This window comes from Gordionus sp. m RMFG-2023, chromosome 1 (assembly GCF_954871325.1).
Source record: "Gordionus sp. m RMFG-2023 chromosome 1, tfGorSpeb1-WG-v2, whole genome shotgun sequence".
NCBI classification, from domain to species: Eukaryota; Metazoa; Nematomorpha; class Gordioida; order Chordodea; family Parachordodidae; genus Gordionus; species Gordionus sp. m RMFG-2023.
The window spans coordinates 77213146-77236149 of NC_088775.1; the positions used below are offsets into that span (position 1 = coordinate 77213146).

The window sequence follows — 23004 nt, forward strand, 5'->3', positions numbered from 1 at the left end:
AATCATAACAATTTTATTTATTATATTATTTCAAGTTCAAGTTTTTACATTAAAAAAATTCGGAAAAATTATCGGTAATATAATTGGAATTATATATTTTTATTTTACTATGTAATAATTATAAAAAATAACATAATATTCAATTCATGTATTCATTCTAATTGTGTTGTAAAAAAGCCCGATTCGGGTCGGTTTTAAAAAACGGCCCGATTAAGGTTATAAAAATAACATTATATAAGCCTACGATTTTGCTCATAGCTGGCAGAAATGATTGGACATCTATTTACCAAATCTCGATGCTCACATGATATTATTTTTGCTAAAATTTTAATTGGGCTGTTAAATCGACCTAATATGGCTTTTTAACAACAGTACTACTATCTAACCTTAGTTAATTTATTCTAGATGCATCATAAGGTAAAAAATAATTATCCTCGGGAATTTTTGTTATATTAATTTTTTTAAATTTCGGGCGCTATTCCATAAAATATAATGCTTCATAAGGACTCAATGCTCGGCAGTTATTTTATTTAAATATTAAGCCCGGCTTGGGGGTTTGAATAAAATCAGAATTTTTCTTTGATAGGAGCAAAGTGATCTTTTAGAGCTTGAAATGATTTTTAAAATTAGAAATCTTCAAAAATCTTATTTTAATCTTTTGAGGATTTTCAAAATTACAATTGAGAATTCTCAAAGAGAGGCTCTTTTGATCAAATTTTACTTAAAATTCTGAATTTGTAAAAAAAATTATTCATATCTTTCATGATTTTTTATTAAAAAATAATTTTTAAAATTTTTTTATTTTTGATCTTTCAAGAAAAAAAAATAAATTTGTCTTCAAAGAATTTTTAATATTTTTTTTTTCATTCCTGATTTTTTTTATACTTATTTATAACTTTATAAAAAAATACGTCTGGAATATTTTTTAATTAAAAAATTTCTAGGCGGGCTCAGACAAAAATCTAGGGAGATTGGGCTTAAAATTTTCAAAATAATTTGAGCTTAGGTAAGAAAGTTTAAATTTGCAGGGTTCTAGCTTGTATACATAATAATTTCAATAGGTAGTTTAGTGTCATAACCATTAATTTTTTAGAGAAAATATTTACGAAATCGTGCAACAGAGGCGGGGTAATATTTTATATTTAGTTTATAATTGAGCTAAAATGATTTCTCAAAAACTAGGACTATTAAATCCGGCATATGCCCAAGAGTTTTAGGAAATTCCCATGAATATTCACTGGGAATTTATTGAAATGTAATATTCACAAAATCCCAAAGATTACATATACCTAGGTAGGTATAATTATACCAAAATGTTAAATCCTTTTTTCTTATAAATAATCACGAATAGCTTGGATACATTCATTCATTCAAAATATTCTTGTAGCCCTCATATATGTGGTTTTCGCTTCCCAAGCCTAACAACAAAACAAATATTTTATTTGGATACAATTTTCCCCAAAATAGATTACTTATACCAGATATTATTTAATTTTACTAAGAATGTTATTAAAAAAAATTAATCTATTTTTTTCTTATATAATTATGAATAGCTTGGATTCATTCATTCATTCTAGTACCTCACATTTTATAGTTAGGTCTTGTTTCCTAAGCCTATAACAAATATTTATTTGAATGAATATAATAAAATGTAGTATTATCTAAATAAATTGTTGAAAATATAGTGTTGTATATTTAAAGTTAAAATTTACTCCCTAATTCCATATACGATTGCACAAAACGTATATTTTAAAACGGGGAAGGGGGCATAATTATACGAAGGGTTTCATATTCCTCTTCGTAATTATTATTTTGGGTAGTTTTGAATAAGATATTAATTACTCATTGTTTAAATCAAAAAATTTATCAAAAACATTATTTGTAGAGGGAAGAAAAAGCTAATAAAATTGCACAAAGTTTTTTTGATCATATATTAATTAGTATATACTTAAAACTTCTTAAGATTCAATAAAACAGGCTCCATTTTTAACAATACTTTTGGCCGTATAATTTACTGATATTAGCTTCTAGCTTTTTAATTTCAACAAAAAAAGACTATCCGCTTTATTGCTATATTCTTTTAACATTTGGAATAATAAGTCGTTTTTTAAAAAAAAATCAAATATTTTGTTATTGTGATGTAAATAAAACATTACAATTGTCTTAAAAATATTATTCGATGAAATCGTTGTTACCTAAAATCATAAACTTTCTTTAATTATTTAACCAGTCTTTTAAAAAATTTTATAAACAACATTGAGTATATATATAATATCAGAGTGGAGAAGTATAATTTTTAAACCTTGGCAAGTTTATATTTTTCTTCATTTTACTTTTTTTATTACAACAAGAAATTTCCTTTTTTGATTTTTCCCAATTGATTTTAAAAATTATAAATGAATTCCTAAGGTATTGAATAAAATTTTGCTATTATATTGCTATAGAGTTTTTTTGATATTTATGCTTTTCATCTTCAAACCATCAGCATTATATTTTCTAACCTAGCAACGAGAATTTTAAACAGATATGTTTGTGATACTAAGAAAGTTATTTGAAAATGAAATAGAATAATTTAAATGAATTCAGTTATTAGAAAATAATAAAAATTTTTAAATTCTTTTTTTAAAATAAGATTTGCATATCACGAAGTTGAATTATACCATATTTATACACTTCAACTTCATACAGAATTAGTCTATAAACTATATGCTGAGTTACCAATTTATAAACTCCAGCAAAAATCCGTTTTTCAAGACCTAATTAACGAATACGAAAAAATGGAATAAGGAACCCTAACCCTTATCTCTCTAATCTTTAATTCTACTCCTTACTTCAGATACTTATTTAATTTTAAATATATCTTATTCAATTAAAAAAATTTCCTGCAGTTTTAAAATTTATCGAGTTTATTTATCAACCATGAGTGTTCTTCAAATTCTTTGATTAAAAATTTTATTTAAATTTTGAGAATTTAATTATTCTTTTAAAAATTATAAAAATAAATCAATATTGTTTTAATTTTATCGTAATTTATTTATTCCTTTAATTTAGAAACTCATTTTCAATTTGGAAGATTAGCGGAAATAATATAAGCCAATTTTTTATTATTGGGATATTTAATTATTTTATATATTATGAAAGAATAAGATCCGTTTTCATTTAGTTAAAATAACAGGCGCAAAGAAAAGAAAAATCCGAGTTTCTTACAAATGAGAATTAAGATAACTTATCCAACATTTATTATTATTAGGGTGGATTATTACATTTTTTTATATTATAACGAATATGATTTCTTGGAAAATTATATTAGTTTGTATTTTATATTATATCTTCAATTATCAACATTAATGTAAATAAAAAAATAAGTAAACGTATAGTCTATGTCTATTATCTTATACTACACCGTTGCATCTTAGATTTCCTGAAATATATTTTTTGCAATAATAGAAAATTATATTTTTAATATTAATCTTTGTTGTTTTATTTTAAATTTAAAAAAAAGAAAAGAATAATGCTTGATTGATGATGCACAAGGAATTTATATATAATCAATTGCAAGTTTTAAAAAATAAGAATTATATTAATATTTATTTATGATGATTATGATGATATTGGGTGAAAGGTTGGTTTGGAAGAATTGAACATCTTATAAAAAATTAATAATGAATTATGATATTTCTTCGCCTTCAAAATTAGAGTGCGATGCGATAGATGAATTTGTTAAGAAATATTTAAGCTAATAGCATACTGTAGACTCTGGGTTTAGATGGATAGCAATTTAGAAATGACAAATATCGAAATAAAACCAAAAAACTAAAAAATAGTTTATAATGTTGAAATCAATAAAAAAATTATAAATTTTGATAATTAAAAATTATTCTAATAAATAAACATATATACACTGGTCATTCCTATCTTGTCACAAATAGAGGAAAGTTTTACGATATGTTCATCCTTCTCCATTTTATACTACCACTACTTTGGTAGTTTAACAATTATGTTATCAATATTGCCCTTCTCATATCTTAAGTTTAAAAATTATATAATGTTTATTTAACCTTTTTATTATAAGACAATGTTATTATAATTAGAGAGGAAAGCAGAATTCGAAATAATTTTTTTTAGTAACAGGATTGATGATTATCATTTGAGAGACGTTCTTTCGTTATCATTATTAGATAAGTGATAGCATGATCTATTTTAAATGAGTTATCAGCTCTTCTGGATGTTGAATCAACTATTCGGGGCTGAATTTTTACCGGAATTATTGTCATCCTATAGGGTCACTAGGAAAGGACATAGGGGCGAGTGCGCTCTGAAAATTTGAAGAGCCCCCCCCCAATCCCCGCTTTTAAAGTTGATCCCCTGTCCCCTGAGATTGTAACGACTAAAACGCAACTGTTGTCAACTAAAGTCTATATACTTAAAATCATAGATAATATTTGCAATTTAATTTGGTATATCACTCTACCCCTTGCCAAATACTTCCGGTGTAAGGAGCATCCTAAATAACGCTAGAGTTTTTTCTGGATGAGCTAGAAATACCAGATGCGTTTAATTAAGTTCAACCGTGAAGAATCTATCATAAAAATTATATAAAATCCGAAAGAGTCCGTTGCCTCAATCCGAAACTTTGCCTCTAAGCAAAATAAACCAAAAAAATATTTTGCTGAAAAATGCGATAAAAACCGTTTTTGGTGTTCCCTTTAAATGCGGAGCCATCTCTTCTAAATAAAAATATGATGGAATTAATAAATCACATGATTCTACAAACCCCTGGTTGGAGCTTGGGACAAAAATCTACATTTACTATATTCCCTCTTGATAAAAAATTATTAAAATATTTTTAAAAAATTGTTATGTAGTAGAGATTTTAACCATCTCATAGTATTTTTTTTGAATTCCTATACTATTATTATTTTTGGACTTATGATGATTTTGACGAATCCTGCGCCGACTACTGATTTCCCTAATAAAAATATTATTTAAAGAAATTTGTAAAAAATTTGTTAACTCGAATAAATCATTTAATCAAAGATAAAGGAAAAGTCTTAAGCGGTCTTAGGCATTTGGCCACTCTCTTTCACTTTTTATTTATTAAACCAATTTCTCTCAAAATTGGTCAAAATGTGTATACTCATGATATGTACCTTATCTTAAAGTTCATTATTCAATTGAAATTGAGCCATCTAACAAAATATATGTATTTTTAAAAATATGCTTTTTTATTACTTCTTTTAAAAAATCATTTTATACATTATTTTTGTTCCTTGAAAAAATTACTGATATTTTATATAAATATTATTTGAAGACTGACTTATAACAAACATTATTTATATAAAAAATTAGAACTTACAACTACAAGCAAACCTTATTTAATATACATATAAAGTGAGTGACCATAAAAAACATTGAATAGATGAGTTTTTTAATTTATATTATACCCTCAGTGGTGTCACTAACCTTTACAGTCTTAGGGGCTCTCAAAAAAAAAATTCTTTTTCTGAATTTTTTTTGGTGAGTTATAAATTTTAAAAATTGGCGAAATCGAATCATCTAACAACACTAGCTAAATGTGACTTGCTAGATATTTTTAAATATATTTTTCTTAATACAGATAATATATTTTTAGCCACATCTTTTAAAATAATTCGATTTTTTTTTAAACATTACAAATAAATTGAATTTTGGTTCTTTTATTAATATATTATTAATAATAAAATTAGAAATATTATACAATTATATACAAATACAAATACAATCATTAAATAACCCAAAACAATAAAATATCTACCCAATCCGATATTCACAGCCCTAGATAATCCTTAAATTCATTTTAAAAAACTAATTGATTTTTCCGAGAAAGGCTTCAGAAATTGCGATACGACAAAATACCTAAATCGGATAAAAATTCAAACTTGCGGTCACATTTTTTGGGTTTAAAGCCATAAAAACAAGTCTAACCAAATCAGATTGAGTTTTGGATTAATTACATTATAAATGATCACGGATCATATTATTTCAATTATTTTAATTTATTCTTTTGAATAATATATATATTTTTTTTTAAATTAAAAAAACAAACTTTTCTAGACGAAAAATATAAAGGAATATTATCTTCCTGCTTCAATAAAATTTTCTAAATGGCCTCACCATTCTTAAAGGATATTCAAGCTTTTTCGAAAAAAAAGTTAAAAAAAGTTCAAACCAAAGTGATCACAGCCGATGGACAGAGACTCGTAGAAACTAGAGATGCTCAGTTATATTTTTATATAATGTATATGGGATGATCGGGGTTGATGCTATACCCCAAAGTTGAAAGCCCCTAAAATGAAAACTACTATATCCTTTTTTTAGCATAAAATATATAAAATTTAAATATCATTTATAAAGAGTTTATAAAATATAGTTATTTCAATTAATTTTATATTATAAATTAAGTCATACTGGGGGGAGGAAAATGAGCTTTTTGGTTGGGGCCTCATTCAAGAATTATATAATATCTCGCTTTTTATTTGTCGCTTTTTTTTCTTTTAAATTTAAAATAAGGAAAATTGATTTTGGATCAAATATTATGAGTTCCAATTTGATTGTTATTACATAATGGTGCTTGGAGGCTCAACCTCCAACATGCCCCATTGCCCCTCTCCGCGTTTCTTAAAATTTGAAATTAGGGTAGGCTTTGTTATAGGTATATGCAGATTTAAAGGTATCGTTTTATATAATGGAATAGAGATTTTTCTAATGATAAAGAATATATAATATTCATAAAAATTGACTATTTTAATCTATAACTTTGATTTCAGGATATAAAAAATTTAAAAAAATGAGGTTTCAAATGTTTAAAAATAAAATTACCAAAATAGAGAAAAGAAATAACTTTTAGTAGACGTATCTATAAAAAAAAGAAATTTGGTTCCTAATGTCATTTTCCATTGTTATTTTACACTACTTGTTTTTTTAGGACATAAATCATATGTTTATATGAAAAATGAATACTAGTTTGAAAAATCAGTGTTTAGTTCTTAAAATTTAAGATTAAATAGCTTTTATAGTCACATTTCATATATAAATTTCAAAATGATATATTTATCAGTGTTTAGTAGTTTAGGAATTTAAGACTAAATTGTATTAGCCTCAGTTCATACTATATCCAGTCTCTATCTTCTAAAATATTAATATACTATATAACATATCGACACAAACAATTAGTGTTAATAATTGACCACGTGATCATATATAATTAACTCTTTAAAAAAGCATAGATGTGTGTATCCATGATTTTCGCATGGGGTAAGGGGGTTATATCTCTTTTTTTGCTATAATTTTGTGGAACGCTTTAGTTAGACCCGCCTTTTGAATGCATTTGTTGTCTTAAACATTTTTTAAAATAATTTTGGTTTTTACACTTTTAAAAAAATTATTTTTTTTCACAAAAATTTTAATTATAATTTTTATTATTACAAAATCTATTTTTCAGGAGATTTCTCCTTTCCTCCTTTATTTACTCAATGCTTTAAAGGATGCAAATTTATTATTATTAGAATATATTAATTCATTAATTTTAGTGTATTCTTGGGATTTGATCTCTTACTGGAATTTTACAATAAGGCAAAACAAATTTCTTTTCAAATGATTTAAGATTTTGGAAAGATCTCTTAAATTTATCGTAATTATGTTCGTGTAAAAAAAATTCTTTTTTGATAATTTATATATAATTATTTAATGGTAAAAACGGCTTAAAGATCATTTTATGATACCTAGTCAATAAATAATTGCAAGGATGATTTTTTTTGGAGTTATATAGAATTTTAGATTAATGTTAAAAATTGTTGAATTAAAATTGAGCAAAATTCTGCTTAAATATTTTGTACAACGTAACAACTAAGCGATTAAGCCAAGATATGATTAGACTCCTTTACATTTCTTTTTTTCTTCTTCTTTTCATAGGGGCAACATAATAGTTACAGCAGAGGATGGAACGATCATTCCTAGCCAAGCCGCTCCACCTGATAAAATATCAGCACCCAAACCAAAGGTGACAGATGATAAAGCTGTTAATGGAGACGCTGAAGCTGAAACAGAAGACATCAATGACAATATTAAATCAGGTTTATTTCCCCACTAAATTAATAATATAATGTATATTTTTATGATCAATAACCAGAAGCCATATAATAGAAATTTGAAATTTTCCAATTATTGTAATATTTAATATAGCAAAGTAATAATTGGCAGTGGCCTATCCACGATTTTTTCAAGGGGAAAGGGGTTACAAACATTCCCAACCGACGAATGCTTGGTCTTCGCCAGGTCGCCTTATATTAAACTTTATTTTTATTAGGGAATTTTGTTTAAATTATTTCTAATTCTATTTATTCGCTTCGTTAAATTGACTGAACGATGGAAGTAGGGACTACTACTCCGGCAGAATGGGGATTACTAAAATAAAATTATATTAACTAAAATACCTAAGACTATGTTCTATTAAATTAAAATTTATTAAAATTTAAAAAAAATTTTTTTTTCTTTTTTTTAACATTATTTAAATTCCTGAAGCTTCCAATAAAGCAACAACAGTTTTATAGAGAATTAAAGTGATTTAAAAAGTTTATTAAAAAAAATTCACATTTTATTATTGATAATAATCATCAAAGAAGAAATCAAAATTCAAAAAATAAAATTTTTAAAACGGACTCCTATATATTTATATTAAATACCTGCAGAGATCAAATTTTTTAAAAAATAGACCAGCTCGGCCCTAGTATTTTTTATTAGGCTTGTTTAGAATTTTTAAAAATTCATTTTAAATGATCTTGCGGTATATTTTATTGTTAAAGGAAATTGAAGATACGAGCAGTAAAAATGATAAATGATCTCTTACACAATATTCCAGCTATCCAATTGGTTTTGCAAAAAAAATACTTAAGTCCTTTCTAGGCCGGGCTCTAATTTGGGCACCGTTGGGACCAAGATTTTTGCCCAACTTGCCCAATTTTTTTACTTTGAAAAAAAAACACTTTGCCATCTTAATATTTATAGTTTAGTAAAATTTCAAAAATTTATTTTTAATACATCAAAATCATAAGTATAAGAAATTATATGCATAATATATAAAATTGTTGTATACAAAATAAAATGTTGTCATTGTTTTTATTTGATACAATATGTTATATTTTTCATTTGCATGGCATTTGATATAGTCTTCTTTAGATTTATGAATATTGTGAAGTGTTCATTTAGAAATTTTCTTTTAGGACATTCACTTTGAGAACGATAATTTAGAAAATAACATCATTTTTTTAACCAACTATAACTTGTTATATTTGTTTTTTTTGTTATTTGAACATGAATATTGAAAAAAATGATAAAATCTTATAATATAAATAAATGAATGCAAACAATAAATGCTGCCCATATTATAAAGGTCTTACGAAAATGGACTTTGCCCACTTTTCTTAGTATAAAGTTGCCCTGGCATTTTCTAATATTGATAATAGGAATTCGATTGGAACTTAAATTTTAGTCAAATTTTCAGAGAGCTTCCTGGATCATTAAGAGCCAAAATTAGACAGGTTTGACTATAATTATAAAATAATAAATCTCTTACTACAAAATGTATCCTTAAATTTTTGACTCATCGGTTTTTAGTTCATATGTAAAACTCAGATTTTTTAACTAAATATCTTCTACAAAGTATTTTTTTAAAACTTGTATACCAATTGTAATAATATATTTATTTATTATAGGGTTGGACAGGAGTAGACTGGACAGGCAAGCAAGTTTAGATATGATAAAATCTTCAACAAGCCTTAAAAATAGGATGAACGCGTTTGGCGGGGGCGCCCCCAAGTCCAAAGACGAAACAAACGAGACGCCTAAAAAGGTATTATATTTTAGAATCATTATTTTATAATTTAAAATTAGATATTTTATTGTAATTAAATTTTTTTATTGGCGAATAATTAAGAGCTCCAGTATTTTCTTCTGAAATTCTCAGTACACTTTTGGTTGGTCAATATATATTTTTAATTATTTTAGCAGTATAAAAAAATATATATTTAACCAATTTAAATGATAAATAAAATAATCAGTATTAACTAAAAAATTATTCACTATTTTTTGATCAGTAAAAATAAAATTGATATAAAAGAGAATTATTTGTTTAATAAAAAAATAACGTTTTTTAATAACTATAAAAATTAAATTAATTATTAATAGAGATCATTAAGTTTCCTGCGAATTGTCTTTTTGCAAATTTTTCTTAGATTGATACTCAGAATTATGGAGCCGTCCCCATTATGGGACAAAAAATTTCTGATATCAGGCTCTTGGACGAGATTAGGACAATAAGATTACTTGGTTAAAGAGATAAGAGGTAGGTGTGTATATAAGACATGATTAAAAGAGTAAATATCCAGGTAAATGCAAATCTTGAAAGTTAAAATTATTTATATATTCTTCTATTACAGTTAAAAGTATGCTATTTTAAAATTTAATGCAAAAGGAGATAAACAAATAGTTTTTATTTTAATTTATCATATTATAAAACTAAAAAAAGGGAAAGTAATTATCTAAACTTAAACATCATAGATATTTAAAAAAAATTATATTGGAAATTTAATTTATTATGATGAAAAATCACAAATCATTATCAATTTTGATTGTCGGTTAATATTTTTAAATTAAAGAATCCTACAAAATTTAAATTATTAAGACAAAAATCATAAATGATTATTAAATAATAATTTTTCTCCTTATGCTGTTATATAAATAATCAAAATCATTAAAATTAAATTACTGATATATTTATTAATAAAAGTAACATAAATTAATAATTATATTCTATTAAATCTAAAATAATAACTAAAATAAGAAAATATAATTTTATAATATTTAATTCGCAAGATGGAGTTTATTCTATAATAAAATTAAATAGTATCACTAATAAATTTTGAGAAATTAGAAATCTATGAATTTAAATTTATTTTTTCATTTCAAAAATATTTAAATTAGGATTTAATCAATTATAACTGTAAATTTATTTAACGGATATATTAAAAGAAAGTACTTATTTTACTATTAATATAATTGCCATACGTAAACTCTAATTATAAGAGTACCCAATACGTGAATAACATTTTTATATTTTGTTCTCATTTAATTCGAAATTATATAGAAAAATAAATAATGTCAATATCCTAATGTTATCATTCTTTTGAACAAATTCTTATTTAAACAAGCATTTATTACAATAAATAATATTTTACATTAAACTTATAATTATTCATTAAAAGCCAGCGGAATATCTATTATTTTTATAAATATTCTATATAAATTTATTTGTTTAAAATAATTTTTGCATCAATGTAAGTCTGTTATAAAATAATCGAAATGATTTTAAAAAATTAATTTATAGCTAAATAATAAATATTTAATACTATGGAAAAATTCAGTGTTGATAAACGGGTCATTTTGAGCCGATTTTTAGAAACGGCTAACTCAACATTTTAGTCAGAAATATATTATGCAAGACGTAAGATTTTGCTCATAGGTGGCACAAAGGTTTGAATATCTATTAATGAAATCTCGAAACTTAGACAATTTTTCTAGCCAAAATATTGAGTTAGCCGTTTTTAAAAATCGGCTTAAATCGAGCCGTTTAACAACACTGAAAATTTTTTATATTGTTATTTTAATTAAAGGGTCATGGCGATTTATACATACCTCTACATGAGAAACATACAGTCTTGAATTGATATCTATAAATTTAAAAGGATTATGCAGTAATTTCATCAATATTAAATTCACATTTCACTTTCGTTACTCATCAATAAAAATATGTTTTTTCCAAGTTCCAACTTATTATGCACTTGCGATTTACATGTTTAATTATTTTTTATATCAATGAACATGCAAATAAAAATATATAATTCTATATTACTTTCGAAATCACGTAAAAATAAGAATATTTGAGTATTTTTATAAAAAAGATTACAACTTTCTTTTTTATTCAAAAATAATTTCAATATTCTTTTTATATTAAAAAAAAGAGATTATATAGAATTTTATAATATATTTTTATACAATACCATTGATGCATAAAATTATTTAGAAATTTTTTAAATAATTTTATCGATATTCCGCTGGCGTTTAATAAATAAATTATAAGTTTATTGTAAAAAATTATTTTTTAAAAATAAATGCTCGTTTTAAATGAGAAATTGTTCGAAAGAACTATAAAAAAATAGGGGTATTGACAATTTTGGCTCTCATTCATCGTAAGCGTTTTTATTAGAAAACAACGCCCAACTCTCCATAATTAAAATAACAAAGAAAATATTTTTCTACTGACAGATCAATTAAAATACTGAAAATTATTAACTTTTTACTGGCAAATCTTAAAATGCGGAAAAAGAAATATTCTATACTAAACCCTAAGATACAGACATATTGTCATGGAAATAAATTTTATTAATTGATTTTTTCGAATAAAATACTGGAGAAATAATTAACAGCTTTATTTAATCATTATGGCAATCATCTTAACTTTAGAATTAGAGTGCGCTAGTAAAGTTTCTAATTATCATATAATAATAAAAGCAATTTTTAAGGATGGTTAGTTCCTTCAAACCCTTTATTTTTGTCCCTTGACATCTTATTCTAGCAATATATAACAATATATTCACTAGATTGCCAATTATATTCATTGGATCATATGATATACGGTTAATTTGCAACCTTAACTTATCTAGATATGTATAGCATTTTATCATTTTAAATATGTAAAATAAATTTTGAATGATACTTTACGTTTACGACTTACAAGGTAAAATACTAATTTTTTAAATACAACTATTTCGCACGTGATCACTCCGATTCCTCTCTTTTACTTTTCTAGGCTAAGATCCTTATCCACAGAGTTATTTGAATTACGACTTTTCTTTATTTTTATCTTTAATTTCTTAATAAATTCACCTATATATTATGATTCTCCCCTCTCTTAAATCTCCCACATTTTGTTTTTTCATTTTATATTACTCTACATAACTGTCGAATACCTCTTTCATTTCTGAGGAAATCAATACCACATCATCAGCAAACACGATTACCCAAAGTTGTATTAATATATTTAGCAATTTCAGCCATGAGGATAATGAGCAGGATAGCGTAGAATCTTAACCCTAACATAGTTGCACAGTTGACCCTTCATTTCCCGTTTTTACATAAGTTTTAATTTCTTTATACATATCTTGAAATAATCTGATATAAGTTTTTCTCGATTAAATGCTTTCTCTTATCTTGTCATAAATCCAAAATTAGGTTTTTCTTCTTCTATTTCTCCTATATTTTCAAGGCAAGGCTCATTTAATATTATTATTTAGGATTGCCACAGTCTTGTATACCCCCTTTATATTTTTGAATACCGGAGGAGCCCTTGCCTACTTCATGACAGGATATGATGAGCTTGCCCAATTATCATCGGGCGTAATTGGGCATAAGGATATAAATTGTGAAATTTTTTTTAATTTTTCTCGTTGCTTTACCATTATTTTTTCTTATTTTTAAAGCCATTGATTTATACCAAACTAAACACATACTTCTTTGGCCTCTACTTTGGACATCCCATGACTAAATCATTTATCTATCTTATTATAACAGATATACTCAACTACATATATATACAGCTGAATTATTTGATATAGAATGAAATTAGTAAAACAAATGCATGTTATTATGAGTAAATTTTCTCATTTAATTTTAGAAGAGAGCTTTTCTTCTTTCTTTTCTTTTAGAACACTAAAATTTATTAACATCTATTTTTGCTGCATTGGGAGAATCTCATAACCTTACAGATTTTAAGTGTAGAGTTTTTTACAGATTTCATTAATACATTCTTATCCTTCTCACGTATAAGATGCCCATCTTTTTTTTAAAGAAGAATTTCCAAATTGAATGTTGGAATCATTCCTCCCATGTCCATTCATCAATTATAATTTTCTTTTTATATCCTCATCATCATATTGTTTAATAACGCACTCTAATTCTAAAATGATGATATGTAGCAGTTTATAATTATATCCTATTTATAAAATGAAATATATTATTTTAATTACTCTTTAATTTAAAATTGATTCATGATTCAATGTTAAATCTTATAGTAATTATATAACATTTAAATTTCTTACTAAATCATATATTTTATATTTGTATGCTTAATCATGATCTCCCTGAAGAAGAATTGATGGCTTATCGATCGCCTTTAAAATTTATTTAGACTTATTTTAATAATCATAATTTTAATCAATCTATCTAGCTAACTTTTAATATACATTTTTATTTTACTTTAAAATTTAACACTTTTACCCATTACTTTTCATAAAAATATATTTTGGCCGATAAGAAATAAAATTATATGTATGGGGCTTATTAGGCCTTGTCTGGGGTTTATCGGATCTAAAACTTAATAGGCTTCAGAAGTCTGAAAAAGTATTCAAAATCTATGTTGAAAATAATAATAATCAATGATAATAATAATTAAATGATAGATAAATATGCAAAATTAATGTTTATATTATTTATATTATTTATATTATATTATAGATATTATATTATAGATATTATATTATAGATATTATATTATAGATATTATATTATAGATATTATTTTATAGATATTATATTATAGATATTATATTATAGATATTATATTATAGATATTATATTATAGATATTATATTATAGATATTATATTATAGATATTATATTATAGATATTATATTATAGATATTATATTATAGATATTATATTATAGATATTATATTATAGATATTATATTATTGATATTATATTATATTTTAATATATATAGATTTTTTTTGCAAATATTTTTTACAATAGGCAATTTATTATTTATTAATCAAAAATAAACAATTTATTATTTATATTATAGATAAATTTAACCAACATACAATTAATTAAATTATATAAAATATACTAATACAAAGAAGATATAACATTCATTAATATGTCAAATACTTGTAAAATTTATTAAAAAATTAAATAAATTGTGATATTTTATTTTAGTAAAATACTTATAATCATAATTGTACCAAAAAATTAACAATTTATTTTACAGATATTTATTAAATATTATATTCATTATTCATTATGAACCAAATTTATTTAAACATTGTTAATTAGAAATATTATAAAGATATAATATATTATATAAATAAATATATATTTGATTTAAAATTTATTTGTGATTTATTAATAAATACATGAAAATCTTTATATTTGTCGTATCACGTAAATACAGCGAAAATCTTTCCAGGAAAGGTATTACTAATGTCTTTTAACTGCATTACCGCGAAATTATTACAGCGAAAATCTTTCCAGGAAAGGTATTACCAATGTCGTTTAACTGTATTACCGCGAAATTATTACAGCGCAAACATTATCGCAGATAGCTAATTTCTAACGCTAAGACCTAATATGGAAGTTTAAAATAACATCAACTAATATAATATATTTTTTTCTTCTTAATTTCTTCAAAGTTCAAATTAAGGCTTGGGTTGTCGGTTACTATATATAGAATATTTTGTTAGTTATTAAGAGATTAAATGTTTTAAATATTATCGGAACTAAGTCAGGGCTAAAGACTATTAGTTACCCGTACTGATTCCTGATCCAAATTGAGGCCTAATATGGGCGATTAGCAAAATGTTACCTAATTTCATTGAAACCAAATATGGGATAAGGCCATGTTATTTCCCATCGTTTAATTATTCAGGTATATGGCTGATTTTTGCGGTAATATTATCGGGAAAACGCTTTTGCTGTTATATACTTTTGAAAATGCTTTCGCGGTAATGTTTTCGCTCAGATAGATTGTCATAAATGATTCAGGTTAACGTATAGGAGATTCACTCATGGTAATGCATTCGACGAAATATTTTCTCACTATAATTGACATTTGCGATAATGCCGTTTGCTGGAAAGTTCAGCGGTATTGACTGATAACCATATTTTCAATAAATTTTTTAAGAGTTTATATTTTATTCCTTGATGGGCACAAGCTTAATAAGATATCTAGCAGGAACATTTTACGAAGTTATGCCGAAGTGTGGGGGCATCACTGGTGCCTATGAGAGGTCATATTTAGGGTATAAATAAAAAATTGGCATATAAAAAATAAGAAACTCATGTCAATAGAAACAATTTTAAACACTTTTCCCCAAAATTTTATCTCTAGTTAGCTTTAGTTATTTAATTTGTTAATTAAATAATTTATCAAAAATACTAATATCACTATGCCTCCCTTTAAATATGCCTATTTGTAGCAGCTTATTAGTATTGAACTGAACAAAAATCTCTATTTAAACTTTCATAAATGCTGATTATGATTGGATAAATTTTAGATTTTAAATATTCCGATAAACCCTTGACCTCTAGCCCTCTCTTTGTTACTTATAGGAAACCTAAAACTAAAATGTACTCATCATATAACTCATATTTAAAAATAATTAAAATTTTATAAATAAAATAATTCAATTTTCCTCTAAATTAGTATATATTGTATTGATATTTTTGTTCAAAGAATCAATTTGAGTAGTTTATTTGCGTAAAATTGTGAGAGACCGGGGTTTGTATGAGATCGTTATCCCTAAAATGCATAAATATTATAAGTAAAATTTTATAATGGTTAAAAAATTTTTTTTATATCTCATATTATAGAAAAACTCTTTTTATTTAAGTCTTGTTATAGAGGTTATGGTATTGGGATATCAATCTAACCAAAATACAGGTCTTTACTTTTTGAGCATGCTTAAATTATAAGAGTTAACGGCGTCACTTAACGTACACCAGTTCAGGTGTGCTAAGAAATGGAAACCTCAACTCCCGTTTATAAAAAATATTGCGGCCAATTTATGAATTTTATGAAATCCTCTTAATCTAATCTTAAGCTATTTTATTTCGAAGCTAGGCCTGGGTTTACTGGACCAATAAGATGTATTTAAATTAAGGTTAGATAAATATTTCTTAGTCAAAAATATAAATGTATAGGGTAAGTTTTATACTTAAAAAAAGGAGAATAATAATTTATGTTACGGACTCTAACCAAAGGCAAAACACGTGGCTTTGAGAAGAAAAAACCAAAAATAAAACTAAACTCGAAAAATAAAAGTCAATTTTTAATAACAAACAACAAAATTTTGAATTTTTTTTGGTTGTTATTAAATCTATGACATTCTTCAAATAATATACCTCGTTTAAAACACTTTGTCCTAATAATATAGATTAAAGCACTGATTTTTCTTGAATTTTTATGCTTATACGTCATTTATGAAATGTCATTTCTATGAATTTCATTTCGATGAATGTCATTTCGGTGCAGGTCAATTATGGGCAGCGCAGAGATAATTTGATGCAGAGAAATTCTAGTGAATTTCAATTAGGCACACTGACAATTTGACGCAAACACAATTCCGCGCAGCCGGCACATGTCATTACGACATAGTGACAATTAGCGCTGTCATTTTGGCGCGGAGATATTTCAACTCAACGATAATTTTGCTCATGTTAATTCGGCGCTGTCAATTGGTCGGAAATATAATTCGGGCAGAATTTGAAGCTTAATTTTTTTTAAATTAAATATATACAAACTTTATTCTTAAAAACTTAAGAATCTCCCCGGCAGGATAGAATAATTGAAATTATTTGGTTTATTTATTAAAAATCAAGTAACTAGAACATGCGCATGTTAACAATTTAAAGAAATCACTCCAATCAACCTTTTTTTTTATACATAAGATTTAATTACTCAAGATAATTCATCAGTTCGGTTATTGCAATCGCCCTTTAGTTCGGTTTGGTTTTAACCGATAAAAAATTATATATTATATAATTTTAAAATAAATATATATATCAAAGTTTCAGAATATATTCAAGTTTTATTCATACTCTAAACTAGTTGTTAAATATTATTTGGCATTACGTTAAATCTATAATGTAAGTTTATAAATTTATCTATAAATGATTCATATGAATTCTCTGAATATTTGCGTGTTGATTCTTCGAGAGTCCGTCTAATTGGCGTATTATCTTGCCCACATTAAATATTATTTTATCATTTTTATTTTATGGAACTATCGTTGGGCCGAATTGTCGTGGCTGGCTAGCGCCAAATTATATTTACGACCAATTGACCACTTATTGTTGTTGTACTAAATTACCTAGCCTAATTGTCATTGCTCAGAATTAACATAAACGCCTAATAAACATGCGTGGAACTATCTCGGCGCCTAATTTTCTGAACAGAATCGACTTTAAACTAATTTTTTTCGTCTTATAAAAAAAACTGGAACGATGTATTAGTTATTCAAACACTTTCCTAAATACAATCTTGATCATATCTATTTTTTAAATCTATATTTATATTTAAGGGTTTGAGAAACCAAGAACCTTCTTTTATAATAAAATCAATTTTATATATCGGATTTAATTTTGTTGATTTAGACACCTTATTAATTGGATTTGCACAAAACATAATTAAAAAAAAATTAAATTAAAATAATCATCCCTTAGATAAGCAATTGATATGATATTTTTTTCATCTAAGGTTCCTCTACCAAAATCTCCCAATAAAATAGTTCTTCCCCCATCTGTTACAACTCCACCAATTGCCCAAACAAAATCAATGCCTCCTCCCGCAAATAAATTAGCTCCAAAAAAACTCTTCAAACAAGATAACATTGCAGAACCCAAACCCACTGAAAGTGTCAAGAAACCATTCCCGTCAAAAATGCCTAGTCCTATACATGAAGTTTCACCACCTAGTAGGAAACAATCTGAAGAGATTCCCCAAGATGCCATAAGTAAACGTATGTCCGGTGGCAAGCAGTGTAGTGAGGTTCTGCCTGGCATAGTTATGGGTATATTACTTATTTCAAACATAATTACAAATTATTATTTTTATTCAGTGCTGAAAACGTTAATTTTAAAATGTAATGTCCAAAAAATAAAACGCCATTAAATTACTCTTTACTTTACAAAAAAAGGAAAAAAATGCGTTATATTTTTTTTCAAAATGGTTTGCATGATTATTTATAAAAAATTTAACTAATTAATTTTCATGATAATCCTCATGATCTTATCTTTATAAAAATATTGCATCTCAATGTTGATGGCTTTTCTTTATCTATATTAAAACAATAAGCCCCCCCCCCCCCCCGCCTTGTTTATTGACTCAATATCATTCCGTAATTTCAAAATACGCTTTTACTTTATTATTTCATTTTATCCTAGTTTTAACAACAGTATCCATTTATAAAGAATGGTGTTAAGTATCGAGTTTTTCCAGCCCGAGACAACCTATGGGCCAGTGGCAATTCTTGTCCGGCTCGTGATGCGGCCCGCCGAATTTTAAAAAAGTTTAAGAGAAGAGATCTCTAACACAAAATATTTATTTTATTCTGTATTCAATTTAATGCATTGAATTTAAAATAACTATGATTAATGATGATTATCTATTTTCTTCTAATTATTGCATCCTGTTTTTTTTAAAAAAATTCTTATTTTTTAAATTGTAAATCAGGCAATATAAGGGAAATAGGAAGGAAATATAAACATAATATTTTTGGGCTACCGACCGAGCCTATATTTTATTGCTGATGTTGCCACGAGACTTATGGGATATAAATTATATGTCCAACAAATTCATAAGTATGACGATTTGATCTATATACTGAGCTAAAATAAATTTAATTAAATATCTAAATGTATAATTTTTATTATATCATATAATAATTAAAAAAGTGTATATTTTACTCGCTACACATTCCAAGTTAACGCATGATGTTATTTTCCCCATTTATTTTTAATGACGAGCACTGTTTTTATTTAATGCGTATTAAGTTTGTAATGAAATATGTGTAGACCTTAGATTTAATAAACACAAATTTTTAGCCTTGAAATATCGATTTGATTTTGTTTAAACGAAATATATAAAAAAATAAATGTTTTTTGCCTTATATATTTTTCATTTTCATCTATTTTGATTGGCAATTCCGGTATTCCCTAAGTATTTGATGCCTAATATTTCACAAAATCCATTTAATTTGCACCTTAATTTTAATTAATTTTTAATATATATATATATATAGTGAGTATTGATTTTAAAATTTCTGAGTCTTTAACATTTATTTTACAAAGAAGGGGAAAGGAAAGGAGAAGAAAAATAATTATAAAATGGTGTATTTATTTAGTCATTATTAAACTTTTTAGGTTACAGAGATTTGAAAGAAAGATTGCCCAATCTCGATATGGGAATTACACACGTGCTAAATTTCCTTCCTCGTTTAACGTTAGACAACTCTAGTCAAAAAGATTTTATTTACAAAAAGGTTTGCAATTCGAAACGAATCAAAAATTTAGATTAATTATATTTATTGCCCACCGGCTTACTTCTCTTACGATAGGCTTAAGATAGTAAAAAAATAATTTGTTAAAAGATATGTGCGAAAAATTTTGAATTCCTATCTTTTAACATTACACTTATTTTTAAGTCTTTTTTAAACACACGTACGAGTTGCTTTATACTTATATAATATTTTAATTTATAAAGGTTTTAGTGATTCGATTTAAAATTTATTTTTCTTACATTTTTGCAGGTTGAAATTCAAGACAATCCATTGACAGATATAAGACAATTTTTTCCAGAATGCTTTGAATTCATAGATAAGGCTTTAGCCTATAAAACAGAATCGGGGCAGAATGGCAAGGTTTTGCTATTTTGCACCGAAAACGAATACATATCATCGTGTATAATGATAGGTACAATATAGTTTCTTAAATCTATGATTTGTTTCTAAAGTTTAAAATAATTTAATTACATTTTAGACAAGTTTATTTTGGGGTAAAACCGGTAGGGAGTTAGATCTTATGCTGTAAATATTAGAAAGAAACTTATTGATTTATTATTCGTTAAGATTTTATCTATCATCCAAAAAGGAGCGTTGTTAACGGCTCGATTTTTAAACCCAATATTTTAACTAAAAAAAAATTGCGCAAGCCTTGAGATTTCGTTTATAGATGTTCAAACCTTTCTGTATGAGCAAAATTTGCCGGCTCACGTAATATTTTCTGGCTAAAATATGGGGTTAACCGTTTTTAAATTCGAGCCGTCTAACAACACTACTGCAAAGGCTACGCGTTATAAACGCATACATTGCGAGAATAGAAATCCGGAAGTATAAAACTCTAAAAGCAAATATTGTATAAATTAAAAAATTTCTGAAACTTTAACTTCAAAATGTGAAAACTCTATAAACAACGGGAACATGATTGTATTGTATTAATAAATTTTTATTTACGATGGTCATATTAATATTAAAAATATTTAAAAGGATGCAAAATGTTTTTTATTGTATAATGTAGTGTTTCTCAATAAGGATTTTTTTTTATCTCTGTTTGCTCAAAATACAAATCTTTTGTGATATTTATGTTTTAAAAATCTTTCATGATAAAATCATATATTTTTTAAACAATATTTATTAAGTCATTTTTAGTTATAAATATTAAAATTTCTTTACTAATCACAGGATACATGATAAAATTCCAGGGTAAAAAATATAAAGAAGCCTTCGATTTTTTACACGAAAAAAGACCGAACGCCAAACCAGGTGATAACTTCTTACGCAGGCTCAAGCATTTCGAGAAAGATCTAGAAGAGGAATCGATGTGGGACAATTTGGAAGGTGAAGATATGGATGCCCTTGCCAAGGCGTTGGATTCCGATTTGGACAACGAAATCGAAGAAAAGAAAGAAACCAACGAGGACAATAAAAACGGCAATAAATCTATCAAGCCCAAAGTAATTTCTAATGCACCACCCGCTCCTCCTATTATTAATAAAAAAGATCATATTACTACCACTAACACTAACAAGCAACCAGCTTCAACTAATAAGGACTCTAAGGAGTCTAGTAATAAATCACTCGTACCCCCACCCCCTCTTCCTAAGGATAATAAAAAACCTTCCAGTGATTTGCCGCATAAAACGTTACCTTCTAGTACTCAAGAAAAAGATGTAAAATCTAAGATAGCTAGTCCTTTGTCTGCCAAAAAAGAAGAGGTTACAAAAACAGCGAAATTATCCCAGGTTTGATATTTAATTATTATTTGCTAATCGCTTAAATGTTAAATAAAATCCGCGCTTTATTATTATTTTTTACTAATATGCTTAGCATCAAATATTTAATTAATTTTTTTTTATACTAATCGCTATATATAAATTTTCGAAAATCGAAGCCTATAACTCATGCTAACACCGATAAAAATGATAGCAATGCTAACAAATTAAATACTGCTGGAACCTTAACTAACAAAAACATTGATTCATCTTCAATCGATAATAAAAAAATTAATAATAAAGCTGGGAGGGTACAAGCCCCCTTGGGGTTAAATGCCGCGAACATCTCAGAAAAATCTCATAAAAAACGTTCTTCTAGTTCATCATCATCAACCTCATCTAGTAGTTCAACCTCTTCATCTAGTTCTTCAAGTTCATCAAACTCTAGTCATTCATCTGATAATAAAACAAAATCTAAAAAATAAATTGTTTATTTCTGTGTTGATGAAAAAGGAAACAAATTGTTCGATTACTTTTTAGATCTTGTTGTAAAAAAACAATAAAATTCCAATTTATTTTTTGATCCACATTATAATAAAATTTAATTTAATCATTTGTTTAAAATATTATATTTTTTTGAATACCTTTAAATCATTAAATTGATTATAACAAGGCGCGAAACTATTCGTTATAAATCGAACGTTACCATAAATTTGAATCATTAATAATTGTATATATATATATTATTATTATAAAATTTACTTATTACCATTATGATTTATGTTTAGACTTGATTTAAATGACAAAAATTAAATGATTACTTATTTATAAAAAAAGCTATTTAAAAAACCCTGTAATTTATATAATTTAA

The 23004-nt window shown here is 25.4% G+C and overlaps 1 protein-coding gene across 3 annotated transcripts; it reads left to right on the top strand.

Moving 5' to 3' along the window:
- LOC135922768 (MAP kinase phosphatase with leucine-rich repeats protein 1-like) lies at window positions 1–22812 on the top strand. 3 transcript variants are annotated; one of them, XM_065457232.1, is made up of 10 exons: window positions 1–74; window positions 6094–6259; window positions 7951–8111; window positions 9750–9886; window positions 18624–18936; window positions 20288–20406; window positions 20674–20836; window positions 21604–21875; window positions 22026–22163; window positions 22437–22811. In XM_065457232.1, exons 2-10 carry the CDS (start codon window positions 6144–6146, stop codon window positions 22464–22466), a joined length of 1449 nt encoding a protein of 482 aa, XP_065313304.1. In that variant the 5' UTR covers window positions 1–74; window positions 6094–6143; the 3' UTR covers window positions 22467–22811. The 3 variants fall into 3 exon arrangements, with proteins under 3 accessions (XP_065313304.1, XP_065313305.1, XP_065313303.1); XM_065457233.1 differs by lacking the exon at window positions 22026–22163 and having other exon boundaries at window positions 22437–22812; XM_065457231.1 differs by having other exon boundaries at window positions 21604–22163.
- The last annotated feature ends 192 nt before the right edge of the window (window positions 22813–23004 follow it).

Excerpts from the sequence above, each read along its gene's own strand:
- LOC135922768 (XM_065457231.1), top strand. The coding sequence starts at position 6,144 with ATGGCCTCACCATTCTTAAAGGATATTCAAGCTTTTTCGAAAAAAAAG. Across the intron at positions 20,407-20,673 it reads AAGATTTTATTTACAAAAAG|GTTGAAATTCAAGACAATCC; the intron begins GTTTGCAATTCG and ends ACATTTTTGCAG. Across the intron at positions 22,164-22,436 it reads AAACAGCGAAATTATCCCAG|CTGGGAGGGTACAAGCCCCC; the intron begins GTTTGATATTTA and ends TTAATAATAAAG.